The 22417-nt window shown below is 49.8% G+C and overlaps 3 protein-coding genes across 3 annotated transcripts in view; 2 read left to right on the forward strand and 1 right to left on the reverse strand.

The window, feature by feature from the left end:
• Nucleotides 1–22417, reverse strand: part of LOC134202647 (uncharacterized) — a 78755-nt gene that overhangs the window by 46836 nt on the left and 9502 nt on the right. The gene's annotated exons all lie outside the window — the stretch shown is intronic.
• On the forward strand, nucleotides 2479–5361 carry LOC134202631 (uncharacterized). The gene has a single exon (XM_062677649.1). The coding sequence runs from the start codon at nucleotides 2479–2481 to the stop codon at nucleotides 5359–5361; it is 2883 nt and encodes a 960-aa protein (XP_062533633.1).
• LOC134202632 (uncharacterized) lies at nucleotides 5747–7407 on the forward strand. Its single transcript, XM_062677650.1, has 2 exons — nucleotides 5747–7328; nucleotides 7385–7407. The coding sequence occupies exons 1-2, from the start codon at nucleotides 5747–5749 to the stop codon at nucleotides 7405–7407; spliced, it is 1605 nt and encodes a 534-aa protein (XP_062533634.1).

The raw sequence follows: 22417 nt of genomic DNA on the forward strand, positions 1-22417 counted from the left end.
GCATCGTCGGCACCATCCACCAGCGAATGGCCCCACTCCCTCCTCCTGGGTTCCGTCGGCAGTCGGAGAACGAAGCCGTCCCACCGGAAGAATCTGCCCCGCTGTACACTCCGGAGCAACTGATGCCGATCTTCGCGCAGCTCGCCACTCGACTGCGCGGCTGCAAAACCCGATTCGACCAGGTCTTCACACTTGGCATGTTCATCATTGAAAATGGCTGCTAGGGTGGGCCTGGTAAACTGGAACGCTTGCTCGCTAAAGAGCAAAACAATCGAGCTGAAGGATTTCCTTGAGGAGAAGGAAATAGACGTGGCGTTCATCACCGAAACGCACCTAAAACCGGAGGTGAACATCAACATCCCGGACTTCCGCATCGTGCGACTCGACCGGCCGACCAGGGGAGGTGGTGTGGCCATCGCTCTTCGCTACAACATCAACTGTCGTCTGCTTCCAAGCTTCCAGCTCAGTGTCATCGAGGCCATCGGTGTCGAAATCACCACTTCGGTCGGCACAATCGCGCTCATCGCGGCGTACTGTCCAGCGCAAGCCAAAGCCGGCGATGGATCATCGGCTGCCCTTCGGAGGGACATCGTCAAGCTGACGCGGAGGCAAGGCCAGTATATCATTGCCGGCGACTTGAATGCCAAACATCAAGCCTGGGGCAATAGTCGCGGCAATCGAAACGGCACCATCTGGAGCAACGACATGGAGGAAGGCCACTACACGATCCTGAGCCCGGATTCCCCCACTCGGCTGAGTCGGTCCGGTGCCCACGCAACGCTCGACCTCTACGTAACAAACCTGAGTGACCACGTCTCGCAGCCGGTTGTATACCAGGAGCTCAGTTCGGATCACTATCCGGTGGTGGCGGAACTGGGCTCCTCGGTCAATCGGCACCAGCAGTTACGGCGGAACTACCACCGAGTGAACTGGCAGCGTTTCCAGCAGTGCGTCGATAACACCGTCGACTACGAGGTGCGTCCGGAGACGCCGGAAAGTATCGACCGCCAGCTGTGCGCTATCGAGGAGGCGATCACGGCGGCCCGAGAGCAACACGTACCGACGGCTCGGCAGGTAAGCAACTCCTTAAACATCGATACACTCACCAAAGATTTGATTCGATTGCGGAATGTCACTCGCAGGCAGTTTCAGCGTACTGGACTGCCTGAGCTTAAGGCACGCTGCAATCGAATCACAAAAATTATCAAGGCCAGAATGGTGGACCTCAAAAATAACGACTTCTCGAATAAGATCCGCACTCTCCCAGATTATGCTAAGCCGTTTTGGAAAATGACCAAAATTCTAAAATCCAAGCCTCGGCCCATTCCACCTGTACGCGATGAACGCTTTCTCGGACACCAACATCCAGCAGCGAAACCTGAAGGGGCGTGGTCTCGGCTCGCATATGTCGGTAGCCGTTGCAAACAAATCAATTATAAAATGGATGTCCCATTCAGTTTCTGTTCATTCTGTATTCAACCATTGTAATCTTAACACTAATAAAGTGAGTGAAAAAGGAAGTAGTGTTTTTTCTTCAAGAAGAAGAAGATTCCCGAGAGGCGGTGTAGCGGAAGCAAATCCGGTCAACAAGGCGACCAACGTCTTGATGCGAGCTTCGCCCGACCCGGTGAACGTGCATCTTGCAAGCGGCAAGAGGAGAATCATCTCGAACATCGCGGAGCGGAGTGAGCATTGACGGAGCGGAGCAAGTCGTGACGTGTGCTGTCGGTGGATCGCTGGGGGCGGATGCCGAAAAAGAGTTAATATAATTTTCTGAAGCCATTTTGGCTTTCGGCATTGCTCCTGGCGCATTCATTGCACATTTCGTCGGGTGTGGCGTTTGCAGCAGTGGTGTGTGTCGGTACAGGAAGTGCCGTGGTCCTTCAAGAGAGCCGATTGGTGGTGGTGGTGGTTGTGTGGAGCACGACTGTCAGTGGGTGGTGGCTGGTGATCGTATCAATGGTGGATACGACCGTCGGTCCGGATCATCGTTATCGGTGGCTGTGTTAGAGGAGAACATAGCTGTCGGTTGGAATTTCTGGTAGCTGTGGTGTGTGCGTGTACAGCTATCGGTCAAACGTCGTCCTACCGCTGGCGGCTTCGAGGTGGTTTGCAGCTGGTGGTACTTCCCGTCGCAGTCGGTGGCTCATCACAAGGTAAGCGTTCCCTCCTACTCCATATTGGGTGAATGTGCAACGATAGGTGGTGCTTAAGGTACGAGTGTGAGAGACTTGTATACCCAACATTGGTCCAAAACGAACCGGATAATTACCAGAAAAATACATCCATTCGCGAATATCTTGAACCATCTAAATAAACTTTTTGTCAATCGAGTCGAATGCGCAAAGTGATTGAAGTACAGTGGTACCCATATTAGTGAAAAAGTGACAATATAGTGAATAGTACAGTGAACAGTAATTGCCCTTGAGAGTGAAAAGTTATTGCCCTAGTGAGTGTACTGAAGTGAACAGAGTAACCATGGAGAAGATGAAGCAGTTGATACATCAGCGCGGTCAAGTGAAAGGGCGAGTAACGAAAATCGTTAGGAAGCTTAGTGAAGCGGCAGATGAACCGGAAACCACGAGTTTTTCGCAGTTGAAGGCATTAGAGAAGAAACTGGAACTGAATTACTCCGAGTACACAATGAAGCATGACTTGATCATTGACATGTGCAACGGTGAGAATTTGGAGGAACAGGACGAGAAGATGGAGGAGTTCGATGAGCTGCATACTGATGCATTGATGAAGCTTAATCTTCTGATGGATTTCTTCCGTGGTAATCCCGCATCGACTAACGTTGGAGCTCCTCAAGTAATCGTCACCCAGCAACCTCTAAGGACACCGATTCCAACTTTCGATGGAAAGTACGAAGGTTGGCCGAAATTCAAGGCGCTATTCAACGACCTGGTTGGAAAGTGCGGTGACTCCGATGCCACCAAGCTACAGTACCTTGACAAAGCATTGATCGGGGATGCTTCTGGTATACTGGACGCTAGAATCATCAATAACAACAACTACCTGCAAGCGTGGAAGCTGTTAGAAGAGCGTTTTGAGAATCCTAGAGTGATAATTGATACTCACATATCTGGTTTGCTGTCTATGAAAGCAATTCCCAAGCAGAGCTACAAGGATTTGAGATCACTAATCGACACGTGCAGTCGTCATGTGGAAGGCCTGAGGTTCATGAAACAGGAGGTTGACGGAACGGCGGGACTCATCGTAGTGAAATTATTAGCCTTGTGCCTGGATGGAGAAACACGGAAGCAGTGGGAGCAAACCTTGGAGCATGGCGAACTTCCCGATCTGGATGACACCCTGAAGTTTCTCCGCAATTATTGCCAGGTACTCGAGAGATGCGAGGTAGACATGGCGTCAGCAAAGATAGCATTTAAACCACTTGCAACCGGAAGAACAACCGCCCAACCGAGAAATTCGCATCCAGTGACTTCGAGTTCATCGGATAATGTGTGTGAATTATGTGAAGGTCAGCACAGCAACTACAAATGTTCTAAATTCTTGAGCATGAGTATCGATCAGCGTGTTACCAAAGCGAAACAAGTTGGATTATGTTTCAACTGCCTTCGTAAGGGTCATCAAAGCAGAATCTGTCCCTCGGACAAGGTATGTTCGAAGTGCTCTAAAAGGCACCATACAATGCTGCATTTCGAGCAGGTGTCCCAAGCTGAACCGGAACAACAGAGTGATAGCGGAGAATCTGGTTCAACCGAAGTGAAGATAGTATCAACATTGCTCCCGGAAAATCCTGTGTCCACAGCATGTTCTAGTGTTCAGCGACGAGCGAAACAAGTGCTTTTGATGACGGCATTGGTGAATGTAGTGGCGAAGAGTGGAAAGTCCTTGAAATTACGTGCTCTTCTCGATTCGGGATCTCAAGTCAATTTGATTTCTGATTCCGCCGTGAAGCTACTGTCTCTTCCAAAGTATCCAGCCAATATTCCTGTAGTGGGCGTGGGTGGTACTCGATCTCAGATTCGACATCATGTGATCTTGAAGCTATTCTCTGATTATTCTAAATTCGAGAGTAATGTGGACTGTTTGGTGACAACGAGAGTGACGGGGAAGATTCCATCCGTTGCAGTCAACATCTCGGAATGGAGGTTTCCTCCAGGAATTGTGTTGGCCGATCCCAGTTTTAATGAATCGAAGGATGTGGATCTACTGATTGGTGCGGAGCTATTTTTCCAAATTTTGAAGCAAGCCCAGTTGAAGATTTCCGAAGATTTGCCTACTCTGTATGAGACCCAATTCGGGTGGGTTATGGCTGGTGCTATAGATGAAGTCGATGATGACGTCGTAAACGTATTATGCGCAACTGATGAGGACCCATTACTGAAGAGTATTCAAAGATTTTTTGAACAAGAGGAGCTTCCAGAGGAGAGGGTACTCACGAGTGAGGAAGAAGCGATTGAGGAGCATTTTCGTTCAACGTACCATCGAGATGAGCAAGGTCGATTTGTGGTTCAACTTCCGTTCCGTGAATCTCTCAACCAACTAGGGGATTCTCGGTCATTAGCAATGAGAAGATTCTTGTCAAGTGAGAGGCGCCTGGCCAACGACCCTGAGATGAAGAATATGTACCAATCCTTCCTTAAGGAATACGAAGATCTCGGCCACTGTCATGAGATTCGCGAGGAAGACGATCCTCCGGGTCAACAGAGTTACTACTTTCCGCATCATGCTGTCCTTAAACCTTCAAGTACTAGCACAAAGTTACGTGTTGTGTTTGACGGAAAGGCGAAGTCTAATGGTTTATCTCTTAATGAGGTTTTGATGATCGGCCCTAAGATCCAGAGCGATCTGTTTTCTATCGTGCTCCGTTTCAGGAAACACGTTTATGCATTTTCAGCTGATGTCGAGAAAATGTATAGACAGGTGAAAATTGATCACAGTCAAACCCGATATCAAAGAATATTTTGGCGAGACCAATCGAATGAACCGTTGAGGGTGTTGGAATTGACAACGGTGACCTACGGGACATCACCCGCTTCATTCCTAGCCGTAAGGTCTATGCTGCAACTAGCAAGAGAAGAAAAAGTTAACTTTCCTGCCGCAGCGCAGGTTGTGACGGAGGATTGTTACATGGACGATGTGTTGAGTGGTGCTTCTACTTTGGACTCTGCAAAACAATTGAGATCCGACATTGAGGAGCTTCTGAAGAGAGGAATGTTTCCAATCAAAAAGTGGTGTTCGAATGACGAAGATGTGCTTGAAGGTGTCCCCGAGCAGGACCGTGAAACCTTGGTGCGCATTCAAGATTCAAGCACCAACGAGACCATTCGTGCCTTGGGTATTTTGTGGAATCCACGAAGTGACATGTTCCTGTTTTGTAGAAACTATTGACGGAAGCGTGACGAAAAGAAGTGTACTATCCCTTATCGCAAAACTTTTCGATCCGTTGGGCCTCATATCTCCTGTCATAGTATTGGCCAAATCCATCATGCAGCAATTGTGGAGTGATGGTATTGGCTGGGATGATAAAATTGAGGGTGAAGTGTTGGATAAGTGGATGATTTTCCAACATGCCCTAGTGAAATTGAACGAAATAGAAATTCCTAGATGTGTTGTGGTTCCCGAAGCGCATCGTATCGAGATTCATGGTTTCTCTGATGCATCGTGTATTGCCTATGGTTCCTGTATATATTTGCGATGTATCCGGGAAGATGGAGTGGTATCAGTTAAATTGTTATGCAGTAAGTCAAGGATCGCTCCTTTGCGGCGTCTTACGATGCCTAGATTGGAACTTTGTGCTGCCGTTACGCTGGCAAGATTGGCTAACGCAGTGATATCTATCTTGAACATCAAAATCGATGATGTGAAACTGTGGAGTGATAGTCAAATTGTGCTGGCCTGGATAAAGAAGAATCCAGATCAACTCCAGGTCTACGTCAGAAACCGAGTGTTGGAGATTGATAGATTGTGTAGTGCCTATGAGTGGAAATACGTCAAGTCAGAAGATAATCCAGCAGATCTGGTGTCCAGGGGGTGTTATCCAGAAGTATTACGACGTTCAGATATCTGGTGGAATGGCCCACCATTTTTGCGACATATTGACTACGAGATGCAGGAGACTCTGGTGATTCACGACGACGAATTGCCAGAGTTAAAGGCGCAACTATGTAATCCAGCAGTCGAGATTGAGGATGAACCTGTATTCCAGCGGTGTGGAACCTTTTCGAAACTCCAACGCGTATTGGCTCAGGCGGTGAGATTCACACGGCTTGTTAGAATGTCGAAAGAGAATCGTGCGGATTACAAATATATCTCTGTACAAGACATACGAAAGGCGACCTTGTACATAATACGAGTTCTACAGAAGAGAGAATTGTGTGAGGAGATTCAGTGTGTTCAGCGAGGAGAGTTACCAAAACGACTTGCGAATCTTCAACCTTTCTTGGACGAAGAAGGATTGCTACGTGTAGGTGGTCGGCTGCAAAATTCTAAACTTCCGTTTGACGCCAAACATCAATTACTTCTTCCGCAAAATCACCGAGTAACGGAAATGTTAATTCGCAAATATCACGAAGAGAGATTACATGAAGGGCCATCCGGCCTGCTGGCAGCGATACGTCAGAAGTACTGGTTGGTCAATGCTAGATCTGCCATTCGGAAGGTGACTCGGAGCTGTGTTAAGTGCTTTAGAGTCAATCCAAAAGGAGTGCAACCTTTAATGGGAAATCTTCCTGAGGAACGTGTGAACATTGCAGCAGCATTTGAACTCACCGGAGTTGACTATGCCGGCCCTGTGGTAGTAAAGGAAGGAAGGTACAAGCCAAAACACATCAAGGCATACATCGCGTTGTTTGTGTGTCTTTCGACGAAATCAATCCATCTCGAGCTAGTTTCGGATTTGACTACGGAATCATTTCTCTCTGCGTTGGATCGGTTTGTCAATCGACGAGGGATGGTCCGTAAAATAATGTCGGATAATGCAACCAATTTCGTTGGAGCTTCTAACGAGCTCCATCAGCTATTTCTAATGTTTCGTGACGAGATCGAAAGAGTGAAAATCAACGATTTCTTGCTCAAACGGGAGATAGAGTGGGAATTCATACCTCCTAGATCTCCAAATTTTGGAGGATTATGGGAAGCAGGAGTAAAGGTTGTTAAGTCACATCTACAACGAACATTGAGAAACGCAATTCTGACATTCGAGGAGTTTTCTACTGTTCTGACGCACATCGAAGCTATAGTCAATTCCAGACCTTTGTATGTTCTATCTGATGACCCAAGTGAGCCGCTACCGATAACCCCTTCTCATCTAATGTTTGGCAAACCATTGGAGCCGATCCAGAAGCCTTCGTACGCCGGTATAGCGGCAAATCGTTTATCGCGCTATCAATATTTGAATCATCTGCGCGAACAGTTTTGGTCGAGATGGTCGCGTGAATATTTGTCTACACTTCAGTCAAGGGCAAGATGGGCAAAAAGTGAACCAAACTTGAAAATGGGTACCATTGTGCTACTAATGGAAGACAATCTACCAGTTCAATCATGGAGGATGGGCCAAATTGTTGCACTTTACCCAGGTAGGGACAATGTGATTAGAGTCGCCGACGTCAAGACCACAACGGGCATTTTTCGTCGCTCTATTCGAAAATTGGCACCTCTTCCTATTGCTGACAACGTCGAATCATCGATTCCTGTTTTGGAATAAGATTCCAACTGGCGGGAGTATGTACGCGATGAACGCTTTCTCGGACACCAACATCCAGCAGCGAAACCTGAAGGGGCGTGGTCTCGGCTCGCATATGTCGGTAGCCGTTGCAAACAAATCAATTATAAAATGGATGTCCCATTCAGTTTCTGTTCATCATCGAGACAGCAACACGTACGGACGTGTTTTTTGCTCGCGCATTTTTTCTCGTTCTTTCGCTGTTTACGTTTTCGCTTGTCGCGTTGGCGTTATTTTCTCCCGGACCCGTTATGGGAGACTCGGTGGCCGATTCGGTCGCTGGAAAAGTGCCTAAGCGCACTGCTCTTGGAGGCGCGGGTAACCCCTCCAAGCAGCTTTTGCAGAGCAACGTGTTCTCGCCGTTGCCGCTTGATGACGCCGGCAATCCGCCGAAAAGAGGAAGAAGCAGCAATCGCAGCTGCCGCAGGTGCAACCGGAGCGGAAGGAGAAGTGCCCGCCCGTGTTTGTGAAGGGCGATCCGCCGGATTTACGCCCAAAAATTCGCCAGCTGATCGCTAAGGGGCTGAAATGTACTTTTCGGCTCTGCAGCGAGGGCGTGAAAGTGATGCCGGCCAACAGGGACCATCATCAATCCGTCGTGGAGTTCCTCGAGGTCCACAAGTATGAGTACTACACTCATGACCACCCCGACACGAAGCCGCTCAAGGCTTTGCTGCGAGGACTTCACGACATGAAGGAGGAAGAGCTCCAAGCAGAGCTTGAAAGTTGCGGACTGAAGCCAGTAGCCGTCCACAAGATCGCTCGTCACGACAAGGCGAGGAAATATCGCGACCAGCTTTACCTGATCCATCTGGAGCACGGCTCCACTACCTGGAAGGACCTGAAGCTGGTTGGCGTTATAAATTACACCGTCGTTGACTGGGAGCGATATCGGCCAGTGCACCGCGATGTCACGCAATGCACCAACTGCTTCAATTTCGGGCACGGCACCAGGAACTGCCGCATGAAGCCGCGCTGCAACAAGTGTGGCGAACCCCATCCGACTGACGAGTGCGACAAAATGGAGGTGGCCGATCCCAAGTGCGCCAACTGTGGCGACAAACATCGGGCCACCACAAAGGGCTGCCCAAAGCGAGCCGAGTTCCTGGAAATCCGGAAGAAGGCTTCCACCAGGACCATTCCGAAGAAGAACCGTGTTCCTGTAATCAACGAGGTGAACTTTCCAGCTATCCCGGCTCCCCGTCGTGATTCCAATACTCCCACCGCTACAGCCGCACAAGCGACTGGCAGCGGCAGCTGCATCGGTCCAAGCTCCAGCATCGTCGGCACCATCCACCAGCGAATGGCCCCGCTTCCTCCTCCTGGGTTCCGTCGGCAGCCGGAGAACGAAGCCGTCCCACCGGAAGAATCTGCCCCGCTGTACACCCGGAGCAACTGATGCCGATCTTCGCGCAGCTCGCCACTCGACTGCGCGGCTGCAAAACCCGATTCGACCACGTCTTCACGCTTGGCATGTTCATAATTGAAAATGGCTGCTAAGCAGAGTCTGGTCAACGGGAGCGCTTGCTCGCTCAAGAGCAAAACAATGGAGGTGAAGGATTTCCTTGAGGAGAAGGAAATAGACGCGGCGTTAAACACCGTTACGCAGCTAAAACCGGTGGTGAACGTCAGTATCTCGGACTTTCGTATCGTATGACTCGACCGGCCGACCAGGGAGGTGGTGGCCATCGCTCTTCGCTACAACATCAACTGTCGTCTGCTTCCAAGCTTCCAGCTCAGTGTCATCGAGGCCATCGGTGTCGAAATCACCACTTCGGTCGGCACAATCGCGCTCATCGCGGCGTACTGTCCAACGCAAGCCAAAGCCGGCGATGGATCATCGGCTGCCCTTCGGAGGGACATCGTCAAGCTGACGCGGAGGCAAGGCCAGTATATCATTGCCGGCGACTTGAATGCCAAACATCAAGCCTGGGGCAACAGTCGCGGCAATCGAAACGGCACCATCTGGAGCAACGACATGGAGGAAGGCCACTACACGATCCTGAGCCCGGATTCCCCCACTCGGCTGAGTCGGTCCGGTGCCCACGCAACGCTCGACCTCTACGTAACAAACCTGAGTGACCACGTCTCGCAGCCGGTTGTATACCAGGAGCTCAGTTCGGATCACTATCCGGTGGTGGCGGAACTGGGCTCCTCGGTCAATCGGCACCAGCAGTTACGGCGGAACTACCACCGAGTGAACTGGCAGCGTTTCCAGCAGTGCGTCGATAACACCGTCGACTACGAGGTGCGTCCGGAGACGCCGGAAAGTATCGACCGCCAGCTGTGCGCTATCGAGGAGGCGATCACGGCGGCCTGAGAGCAACACGTACCGACGGCTCGGCAGGTAAGCAACTCCTTAAACATCGATACACTCACCAAAGATTTGATTCGATTGCGGAATGTCACTCGCAGGCAGTTTCAGCGTACTGGACTGCCTGAGCTTAAGGCACGCTGCAATCGAATCACAAAAATTATCAAGGCCAGAATGGTGGACCTCAAAAATAACGACTTCTCGAATAAGATCCGCACTCTCCCAGATTATGCTAAGCCGTTTTGGAAAATGACCAAAATTCTAAAATCCAAGCCTCGGCCCATTCCACCTTTGATCCCACTAGACAATAATGGCTCTAAGGATCGCTTGATAACTCCTGCAGAGAAGGTCGCTGAAATAGGTCGTCACTTCGTCAGCTCACACAATCTTGGGCAGAACATCGTCAGTCCACACGAAGCAGCCGTCAACGAGCATGCTAACAACATCCATTTGATTCCCAACGACTTCTCGGAGGAGTTGGAGATCTCAGCTGACGAATTGACGGCCTATATCAAATCGTCGAAGAACATGAAGGCCCCAGGCTTCGACAGCATCCTGAATCTCGAGCTCAAACACATGAGTGCTCCGTTCTTTGAGCACCTCTCGCTGATCTTTAATCAGTGTCTCCGGCTTAGCTACTTCCCATCGTCCTGGAAGTCAGCGAAAGTCATCCCCATCCGGAAGCCTGGGAAGGATCCTTCCTCCCCCAAATGTTATCGTCCTTTCAGCCTTCTCTCAGGGTTATCCAAGCTATTCGAAAAAGCTATTCATCATCGGTTGCTTGAGTCTGCGAAAATCTCAACATCTTGCTCGAGGAACAGTTTGGTTTCCGACGCGGTCGGTCAACTGTACACCAACTGACCCGAGTTACCAACGTCCTCAGACGGAACAAGTTTGTCTCGAAAACATCCGCCATGGCCTTACTCGATGTCGAGAAGGCATTTGACAATGTATGGCATGATGGCCTGGTGTAAAAACTACAACGCTACAATCTTCCCAGCTACCTGGTGAAAATCATCAACAATTACCTGTCGGCAAGGACATTCCGGGTCTCAATCAGCGGAGCGAGTTCCAATGCGCACAACATCGTCGCAGGCGTTCCCCAGGGCAGTATCCTCGGGCCCCTGCTTTTCAATCTGTTCACCTCCGACATGCCAGAACCTCCAGAAGGCGGAATTCTGTCTCTGTTCGCAGATGACACATCCATCGTCTACAACGGTAGAGTGATCAGAGCGCTAGTGGCAAAACTCCAACGAGGCCTGGATGCCCTGACAGAGTACCTCACCAGCTGGAAGATCTGTATCAACGCGGCGAAGACCCAGGTCATCATTTCCCCCCCCTCCAAATCCCCTAAACTTATTCCGCCTGGGGACTGTAAAATCATCCTCAATGGCACGACTGTGGAATGGGCCAATGAGGCCGGCTACCTTGGCTTGACCCTCGACAGCAAGCTTATTTTCAGGCAACAGGTTGACAAAACGGTGACAAAGTGTAACGTCTTGTTGAAACTACTGTACCCTTTGATCAACCGCCGGTCGTCATTGTCCCTGAAAAAAAAGCTTGCTGTCTATAAGCAAATCATCCTCCCTGTGATCGAATATGGCATGCCGGTCTGGGAGAGCTGCGCTAAAACCCACCACCTCAAACTTCAACGGGTCCAAAACAAATTCCTGAGGATGATCCTCAACACCCCTCCCAGGACAAGAACATCCGAGGTCCACCGTCTGGCCGGAATAAAAACCTTACATGAACACTTTGGTGAGTGTAAAGAAAAGTTTAGGGTCCGTTGCTTGCACTCGGACCAAGAAGCGCTTAGGGCGCTAGTTCCAATCTAGGTTATCAAATTTTTATTGTAAATATTAGTGTACATAGTAGTTAGGTTATCAATTACCTTTTCGGCTATTCCTGAGCTTCTGGAGCACCAATTAGTGGCCTCCCAGGGTCAACGTTTGGTTCTTGAAATGATATTGCTCTCATTTTGATGCATAAATCGTTTTGTGAAACAGTACGGATTACGAGGGTGAATTTAAAAATTGGCCCTTTTCTCAGAATGTTCCGGAGTTCCCGGAGGACCATTTAGCGGAGTTTTGCTCTCACATTCATAATAAACCACTGTATTCTAGGACGATTTTCAAGAATTTGTTTTTACTATGGATGATCCGGACCTTCAGTGCCAAATGACCAATGGTGGACAATGCGTTGGTCATGCAATGATATAACTCTCACAATGCTACAACAAGTAATAGTTTCTACGACGGATTTCCAGAATTGGCATAACGCCAACAATAGATTTATAAAACATCGCAGCTTTAAAATATAATCATCTACTCCTGGTCATTTCTCCTGATGTTCCAGAACTTTCTAAAAGGCACTTAGTGGTCATCCGGGATGAACGAGTAGTCGTTGTATTGATTTTGCTCGCTCATTGCTACAACACTAAAAGTCTCAGCTTTCTAGGATAAACTTCCAGAATCGGCAACTTCTCCGGATGTTTCGGAGCTTTCGGTGGACCACTTAGTTGCCTTCTAGGGTCAAAGGGTGGTCCTTGCAATGATTTTGCTCTCAACACACGGGTTACAAAAAAACTGCAGCTTTCTATTTTTTTATTTATATTTATTTATATTGAAAAGTATTTATGGCCACGGGACATGTCTTGTAATAGTGCAATGGAAACTATAAAGTCAGCACGTCTGGTGGCTCTAAAACAATCAGAAACACACTGCTGAGGCAATTTCAAGAAGTTTGATGCCCATATTGTTGAGGTTCCATTGAAAAATGTTTATGACCATTCTTGGCCCCACTGGGAACCTGTTCCGTAATGGCCACTCAAATTTTCATACATCTGTTGGAACCAAGGTAATAAACAACAGCCTGCTGTGGAAGTTTCATGAATTTTGACATCCATATTGGTGGGGATCCAATGAGAAATGTGTTCGGCCAACCTTGAACAAACACGCCCCCCCCCCTCCCCTCACCACCCGGGAAACTTGTTCCAAAGTGACAACTCCGGACTCAACTTGTCAAGAACACACGTTAGAAATAATTTCAAGAAGTTTGATACCCATATTGTTGATGTTCCCTTGAAAAGTGACCCCTCGAGAAACCTATTCTGGAATGGCCAATTGAAGATCTGCACGTCTGATGGACCCAAATCAATAAAAATCAACCTGCTGGTGAAATATCAAGAAGTTTGATACCCCATCGCTATCGAAATCCACGATTAGTGTAATCTATGCAGGACATGTCCCTTGAAATCTGGATTTCCCGGTGATCCGACGGTCCGGACCGGTCCAATCCTAAAACAGCATGATAAATGACAAAATTTTGAATCGAATGAGTCCAAAACGACTAAAAACGGTTAAAAATTGCCTAAGATATAAGAATTTTAGTTTCGTGGGTACCCGGGTACCCAGCCGGCCATTTAAAGGGTAAAAAAATGTTGGAACCCCTCCCTCCACCCCTCCTTAATCAAAATTTCAGTTAACCCGTACAATCGATTTTGGCCGTCATTATTGTGGATATGACAGAGTTTCAACCTCCTACTATGAATCATTCCAGTTCGAGACAGCAACACGTACGGACGTGTTTTTTGCTCGCGCATTTTTTTGAAGTGTTTTTTCTCGTTCTTTCGCTGTTTACGTTTTCGCTTGTCGCGTTGGCGTTATTTTCTCCCGGACCCGTCATGGGAGACTCGGTGGCCGATTCGGTCGCTGGAAAAGTGCCTAAGCGCACTGCTCTTGGAGGCGCGGGTAACCCCTCCAAGCAGCTTTTGCAGAGCAACGTGTTCTCGCCGTTGCCGCTTGATGACGCCGGCAATCCGCCGAAAAGAGGAAGAAGCAGCAATCGCAGCTGCCGCAGGTGCAACCGGAGCGGAAGGAGAAGTGCCCGCCCGTGTTTGTGAAGGGCGATCCGCCGGATTTACGCCCAAAATTCGCCAGCTGATCGCTAAGGGGCTGAAATGTACTTTTCGGCTCTGCAGCGAGGGCGTGAAAGTGATGCCGGCCAACAGGGACCATCATCAATCCGTCGTGGAGTTCCTCGAGGTCCACAAGTATGAGTACTACACTCATGACCACCCCGGCACGAAGCCGCTCAAGGCTTTGCTGCGAGGACTTCACGACATGAAGGAGGAAGAGCTCCAAGCAGAGCTTGAAAGTTGCGGACTGAAGCCAGTAGCCGTCCACAAGATCGCTCGTCACGACAAGGCGAGGAAATATCGCGACCAGCTTTACCTGATCCATCTGGAGCACGGCTCCACTACCTGGAAGGACCTGAAGCTGGTTGGCGTTATAAATTACACCGTCGTTGACTGGGAGCGATATCGGCCAGTGCACCGCGATGTCACGCAATGCACCAACTGCTTTAATTTCGGGCACGGCACCAGGAACTGCCGCATGAAGCCGCGCTGCAACAAGTGTGGCGAACCCCATCCGACTGATGAGTGCGACAAAATGGAGGTGGCCGATCCCAAGTGCGCCAACTGTGGCGACAAACATCGGGCCACCACAAAGGGCTGCCCAAAGCAAGCCGAGTTCCTGGAAATCCGGAAGAAGGCTTCCACCAGGACCATTCCGAAGAAGAACCGTGTTCCTGTAATCAACGAGGTGAACTTTCCAGCCATCCCGGCTCCCCGTCGTGTGATTCCAATACTCCCACCGCTACAGCCGCACAAGCGACTGGCAGCGGCAGCTGCATCGGTCCAAGCTCCAGCATCGTCGGCACCATCCACCAGCGAATGGCCCCACTTCCTCCTCCTGGGTTCTGTCGGCAGTCGGAGAACGAAGCCGTCCCACCGGAAGAATCTGCCCGCTGTACACTCCGGAGCAACTGATGCCGATCTTCGCGCAGCTCGCCACTCGACTGCGCGGCTGCAAAACCCGATTCGACCAGGTCTTCACACTTGGCATGTTCATCATTGAAAATGGCTGCTAGGGTGGGCCTGGTAAACTGGAACGCTTGCTCGCTAAAGAGCAAAACAATCGAGCTGAAGGATTTCCTTGAGGAGAAGGAAATAGACGTGGCGTTCATCACCGAAACGCACCTAAAACCGGAGGTGAACATCAACATCCCGGACTTCCGCATCGTGCGACTCGACCGGCCGACCAGGGAGGTGGTTTGGCCATCGCTCTTCGCTACAACATAAACTGTCGTCTGCTTCCAAGCTTCCAGCTCAGTGTCATCGAGGCCATCGGTGTCGAAATCACCACTTCGGTCGGCACAATCGCGCTCATCGCGGCGTACTGTCCAGCGCAAGCCAAAGCCGGCGATGGATCATCGGCTGCCCTTCGGAGGACATCGTCAAGCTGACGCGGAGGCAAGGCCAGTATATCATTGCCGGCGACTTGAATGCCAAACATCAAGCCTGGGGCAACAGTCGCGGCAATCGAAACGGCACCATCTGGAGCAACGACATGGAGGAAGGCCACTACACGATCCTGAGCCCGGATTCCCCACTCGGCTGAGTCGGTCCGGTGCCCACGCAACGCTCGACCTCTACGTAACAAACCTGAGTGACCACGTCTCGCAGCCGGTTGTATACCAGGAGCTCAGTTCGGATCACTATCCGGTGGTGGCGGAACTGGGCTCCTCGGTCAATCGGCACCAGCAGTTACGGCGGAACTACCACCGAGTGAACTGGCAGCGTTTCCAGCAGTGCGTCGATAACACCGTCGACTACGAGGTGCGTCCGGAGACGCCGGAAAGTATCGACCGCCAGCTGTGCGCTATCGAGGAGGCGATCACGGCGGCCCGAGAGCAACACGTACCGACGGCTCGGCAGGTAAGCAACTCCTTAAACATCGATACACTCACCAAAGATTTGATTCGATTGCGGAATGTCACTCGCAGGCAGTTTCAGCGTACTGGACTGCCTGAGCTTAAGGCACGCTGCAATCGAATCACAAAAATTAGGCCAGAATGGTGGACCTCAAAAATAACGACTTCTCGAATAAGATCCGCACTCTCCCAGATTATGCTAAGCCGTTCTGGAAAATGACCAAAATTCTAAAATCCAAGCCTCGGCCCATTCCACCTTTGATCCCACTAGACAATAATGACTCTAAGGATCGCTTGATAACCCCTGCAGAGAAGGTCGCTGAAATAGGTCATCACTTCGTCAGCTCACACAATCTTGGGCAGAACATCGTCAGTCCACACGAAGCAGCCGTCAACGAGCATGCTAACAACATCCATTTGATTCCCAACGACTTCTCGGAGGAGTTGGAGATCTCAGCTGACGAATTGACGGCCTATATCAAATCGTCGAAGAACATGAAGGCCCCAGGCTTCGACAGCATCCTGAATCTCGAGCTCAAACACATGAGTGCTCCGTTCTTTGAGCACCTATCGCTGATCTTTAATCAGTGTCTCCGGCTTAGCTACTTCCCATCGTCCTGGAAGTCAGCGAAAGTCATCCCCATCCGGAAGCCTGGGAAGGATCCTTCCTCCCCCAAAAGTTATCGTCCCATCAGCCTTCTCTCAGGGTTATCCAAGCTATTCGAAAAGCTATTCATCATCGGTTGCTTGAGTCTGCCGAAAATCTCAACATCTTGCTCGAGGAACAGTTTGGTTTCCGACGCGGTCGGTCAACTGTACACCAACTGACCTGAGTTACCAACGTCCTCAGACGGAACAAGTTTGTCTCGAAAACATCCGCCATGGCCTTACTCGATGTCGAGAAGGCATTTGACAATGTATGGCATGATGGCCTGGTGTACAAACTACAACGCTACAATCTTCCCAGCTACCTGGTGAAAATCATCAACAATTACCTGTCGGCAAGGACATTCCGGGTCTCAATCAGCGGAGCGAGTTCCAATGCGCACAACATCGTCGCAGGCGTTCCCCAGGGCAGTATCCTCGGGCCCCTGCTTTTCAATCTGTTCACCTCCGACATGCCAGAACTTCCAGAAGGCGGCATTCTGTCTCTGTTCGCAGATGACACATCCATCGTCTACAACGGTAGAGTGATCAGAGCGCTAGTGGCAAAACTCCAACGAGGCCTGGATGCCCTGACAGAGTACCTCACCAGCTGGAAGATCTGTATCAACGCGGCGAAGACCCAGGTCATCATTTCCCCCCACTCCAAATCCCCTAAACTTGTTCCGCCTGGGGACTGTAAAATCATCCTCAATGGCACGACTGTGGAATGGGCCAATGAGGCCGGCTACCTTGGCTTGACCCTCGACAGCAAGCTTATTTTCAGGTAACAGGTTGACAAAACGGTGACAAAGTGTAACGTCTTGTTGAAACTACTGTACCCTTTGATCAACCGCCGGTCGTCATTGTCCCTGAAAAATAAGCTTGCTGTCTACAAGCAAATCATCCTCCCTGTGATCGAATATGGCATGCCGGTCTGGGAGAGCTGCGCTAAAACCCACCACCTCAAACTTCAACGGGTCCAAAACAAATTCCTGAGGATGATCCTCAACACCCCTCCCAGGACAAGAACATCCGAGGTCCACCGTCTGGCCGGAATAAAAACCTTACATGAACGCTTTGGTGAGTGTAAAGAAAAGTTTAGGGTCCGTTGCTTGCACTCGGACCAAGAAGCGCTTAGGGCGCTAGTTCCAATCTAGGTTATCAAATTTTATTGTAAATATTAGTGTACATAGTAGTTAGGTTATCAAATTTAAAAAAACACACTAGCGCCTCCTGAAGGCCGTCATGATACAATATATTTCAAAAATCAAGTAGAAACATAAAAATAATAATAATAATAATAATTAAAATTGAAGTTGGAGGGCCAAGCCGGCCGATCACTGTACATGTCAAAAACAATTGTAGAACAAAAAAATGTGTAAATAAAGAAGAATTTTACTACTACTACTACTATGAAAATTCATTTAGATATCGCGAATTGAATTCCAAAAAGGTACCCGGGTACCCAGCCGGCCACACAAGGGTTAGTGACTTCATTCAACGGGGTGTTACAGAGCCTATTTTCACTAATAGCGTGTGTAGTGTATCAAAATGAAGTTAAAAATACAGCATTAAAAATAGAGTTGAAAATTTATGGCTTGCGTAAAAAACTAAACTGGATGGAAACTTCGAAAAAATATTATTTTGTTCAGTGTTGGAAATTTTGTTTTGTCACTATACCAGCTAAGACTATCAGTACACCTTTTGTCATGATGACAGGAACATAGTAGCCTTAGTCGGTATTCTATCCAGGATATTATACCGTTATCTGATGGCAGTGGCGTAGCCAGAAAATTGGCCTGGAGGGGGTTTTCTGAACATTTTTTTTTTTCGAAAAAAAAACTTTCTTCCAAAAATTTTGTCTTTGGGGGGGGGTTTTATACCCAAAACCACCCCCGTGGCTACGCCACTGTCTGATGGCATTAGCCTAGGCGTTGGCCACGTGTAGCGAAAGTCAATCGAGTACATTTCTGCAGCAGCTATGCTCCACCAAGGTGTTCAATGGAAGAGTAGGGTAACTGTAACAGTTTTGGCCATGTTCCTTATTTGGCCAGTTTGTCGCATAACTCCGAAAATAAACCAATTTCCGAAGCTACTGTGCCGAAAGGCTATCATTTCACTCCAATATCTAACTTTTTATAGAAGGCTCAGATACCCATCAGGTATCAGGTATCAGAACGTCGGCTCAGGAGGCACGTTCCCCTCAATTTGGGAGATATGTGCTATCGCCTTCACTGGCCTTTTTCATCATTTACCTGACGGAAAATGAAGTGAAAAGGAGAAAGAAAGAGGAAGTGGAAGTTGGAAAGGAGAATGGAACAGGTTTCTGGAGAAGGAGGGTGCAATCAATAACACATACATACGATGCATTTTGTAAAACGCAATGAAACGCGAAGCATAAAATATACTGGATAAGTCACACAATGCGAATGCATGTGATATACCATGTCAGGATCGGCTCACAACAGCGTCTGTTCTCCATGTTAGGGGCGGCTGATCATCGTCCGAGTGCCAGCGAGGGACTCTAAGTGAAACTGTGCACCATGGTCCACCGGAAATAAGGAGGAATGGTCCTCCGGAAATTTAGGGGGTTTGGTGTCAGGCCCTGCAAGCCAGCCTTTAAAAAATCATAAGCAACGAACAATCAACAAGAGAGTACGGACCGGAACCATCGGCGAAGACCACTGCGACGAAAAGGACTAGCGATTGGAAACTCGGTTCGTGGAACTGCAAATCTCTCAACTTCATCGGGAGCACACGCATACTCGCCGATGTGCTCAAGGACCGTGGATTCGGCATCGTAGCGCTGCAGGAGGTTTGTTGGAAGGGATCAATGGTGCGAACGTTTAGAGGTAATCATACCATCTACCAGAGCTGCGGCAACACACACGAGCTGGGAACAGCTTTCATAGTGATGGGCGATATGCAAAGGCGCGTGATCGGGTGGTGGCCGATCAATGAAAGAATGTGCAGGTTGAGGATCAAAGGCCGGTTCTTCAACTTCAGCATAATCAACGTCCATAGCCCACACTCCGGAAGCACTGATGATGATAAGGACGCATTCTACGCGCAGCTGGAACGTGAGTACGACAGCTGCCCAAGACACGACGTCAAAACCATCATAGGAGATTTGAACGCTCAGGTTGGCCAAGAGGAGGAGTTTAGACCGACTATTGGAAAATTCAGCGCTCACCGGCTGACGAACGAAAACGGCCTACGACTAATTGATTTCGCCGCCTCCAAGAATATGGCCATTCGTAGCACCTACTTCCAACACAGCCTCCCGTATCGGTACACCTGGAGATCACCACTGCAGACAGAATCACAAATCGACCACGTTCTGATTGATGGACGGCACTTCTCCGACATTATCGACGTCAGGACATATCGTGGCGCTAACATCGACTCTGACCACTATCTGGTGATGGTTAAACTGCGCCCAAAACTATCCGTCATCAACAATGTTCGGTACCGACGACCGCCGCGGTACGACCTAGAGCGACTGAAGCAACCTGATGTCGCCACTGCATACGCGCAGCATCTCGAGGCAGCGTTGCCGGAAGAGGGTGAGCTCGATGGGGCCCCTCTTGAGGACTGCTGGAGTACAGTTAAAGCAGCCATTAACGACGCAGCGGAGAACAACGTCGGGTATATGGGTCGAAGTCGACGGAACGATTGGTTCGACGAAGAGTGCAGACAGATTCTGGAGGAGAAGGACGCAGCGCGGGCGGTCGTGCTGCAGCAAGGTACCCGGCGGAACGTGGAACGTTATAGACGGAAGCGGAGACAGCAGACCCGCCTTTTTCAGGAGAAGAAACGCCGCCTGGAAGAAGCGGAGTGCGAGGAGATGGAACAGCTGTGCCGTTCTCAAGATACACGCAAGTTCTATCAGAAGCTCAACGCATCCCGCAAAGGCTTCGTGCCGCGAGCCGAAATGTGCCGGGATAAGGATGGGAGCATCTTGACGGACGAACGTGTGGTGATCGAAAGGTGGAAGCAGCACTACGAGGAACATCTGAATGGCGCTGAGAGTACAGGCAGTGAAAGTCAAGGCAGCGGAGGAGATGACTACGTCAGTTCAGCGGACGATGGAAGCCAACCAGCCCCCACCTTGAGGGAAGTTAAGGATGCCATTCAACAGCTAAAGACCAATAAAGCAGCTGGTAAGGATGGTATCGGAGCTGAGCTCATCAAGATGGGCCCGGAAAAGCTGGCCACTTGCCTGCACAAACTGATAGTCAGAATCTGGGAAACCGAACAGCTACCGGAGGAGTGGAAGGAAGGGGTTATATGCCCCATCTACAAGAAAGGCGACAAACTGGAGTGTGAGAACTTTCGAGCGATCACCATCCTTAATGCCGCCTACAAAGTGATATCCCAGATCATCTTCCGTCGTCTGTCACCATTAGTGAACGAGTTCGTGGGAAGTTATCAAGCCGGCTTCGTTGACGGCCGCTCAACAACGGACCAGATCTTTACTGTACGGCAAATCCTTCAAAAATGCCGTGAATACCAGGTCCCAACGCACCATCTGTTCGTTGATTTCAAGGCGGCATACGACAGTATAGACCGCGTAGAGCTATGGAAGGGGGCAGCAGGGACAGCAGGGACAGCATGATGTCCAAGGGCTTGACGACCCCTCCCCAGCTGTCTGCGAGTCAGGGAGAACTGCCTAGGGCGTGGTGGGATTTAGCAGTGGGCTCTGCTAAAATCCCTCCCAAAAAACCACAAGTGCCCGTAAGCGGACTCTATCAAAGCGACTGTGTGCCGCTTCAAAAGCACAAGCCCAGGGAGGGAGTGCCAACTGGCATGTGGAGTGTCCCTACTTCGGTAGGGTAGTGCGTGAGCTGCTTCGGCAGGGAGTGAGTGATCTGTTTGTGCTGAGGCAGGAGTGTCATAGCGAGTCGCCGCCGCTATGGCAGCCTCGAAGCGCAGCAGAAGTCTGAGTATGGACTGCACATGCTAAGGTAAGAGTGTCGTAGCGTAGTATCGTTGATTAGTCCCCACATACCGCTATCGACACCTCGAGGCATGGCAGTGGAGTGTTAGAATAAGTTGTGGAGTGTACCTACTTCGGTAGGGTAGCGCGTGAGCTGCTTCGGCAGGGAGTGAGTGATCTGGTTGTGCTGAGGCAGGAGTGTCATAGCGTGTCTCCGCCGCTATTGTCACCTCAAAGCGCAGCAGAAGTCTGAGTATGGACTGCACATGCTGAGGCAGGAGTCGAGGTATCCCATCGACACCTCGAGGCATTGCAGTGGAGTGTTAGAGTGAGCACCTGAAAAAGGGTCACATGGAGCAAATGGTCTTTGGAGAAGCTGCTTCGGCGGCAGGGTAGCAGTGGGTTGTACCCACACACCTACAGTTGTGCACATGTGGTGCATGGGGAGTGTCCCTGCTTCGGCAGGGTAGCGTATGGTCTGCTTCGGCAGTGGTGTGATTGATCTGCTCGTGCTGAGGCAGAGTGTCGTAGCGCAATATCTGTAGGCTCAGGCAGTTACCGCTATTGACACCTCGAGGCATGGCAGCGGAGCGTCCGGGAGAGCATCCAAGTAAGACTCAAATGGAGTGAATGGGGTGCGAGCACCCAAGTCAGTCTCGCGTGGGACGAGTGCCTGTGTGAGCGATAATGAGTGAGTACGCTTAGTACTGCCGTCCCCCCAGAAGTAGTACTGCGAGGTAGTTCCTGGGGGAAACGATGGTGGAGCCCAAGGGAGTTTAGTCGGTATTACCGGTATGGTCGAGTCCGACACTCCAGTACACTTCCGTGTGGTAGTTTGGCAACTACAATGCACGTGTACTGGGTTAGTGTGTAAATGCATTCTCCCTTGTAAAAAAAAAAAAAAGAGCTATGGAAAATTATGGACGAGAACAGCTTCCCTGGGAAGCTTACCAGACTGATCAAAGCAACGGTGGATGGTGTGCAAAACTGTGTGAAGATTTCGGGCGAACACTCCAGTTCGTTCGAATCGCGCCGGGGACTAAGACAAGGT

Source organism: Armigeres subalbatus, unplaced genomic scaffold, assembly GCF_024139115.2.
Source record: "Armigeres subalbatus isolate Guangzhou_Male unplaced genomic scaffold, GZ_Asu_2 Contig1310, whole genome shotgun sequence".
Taxonomy (NCBI): domain Eukaryota; kingdom Metazoa; phylum Arthropoda; class Insecta; order Diptera; family Culicidae; genus Armigeres; species Armigeres subalbatus.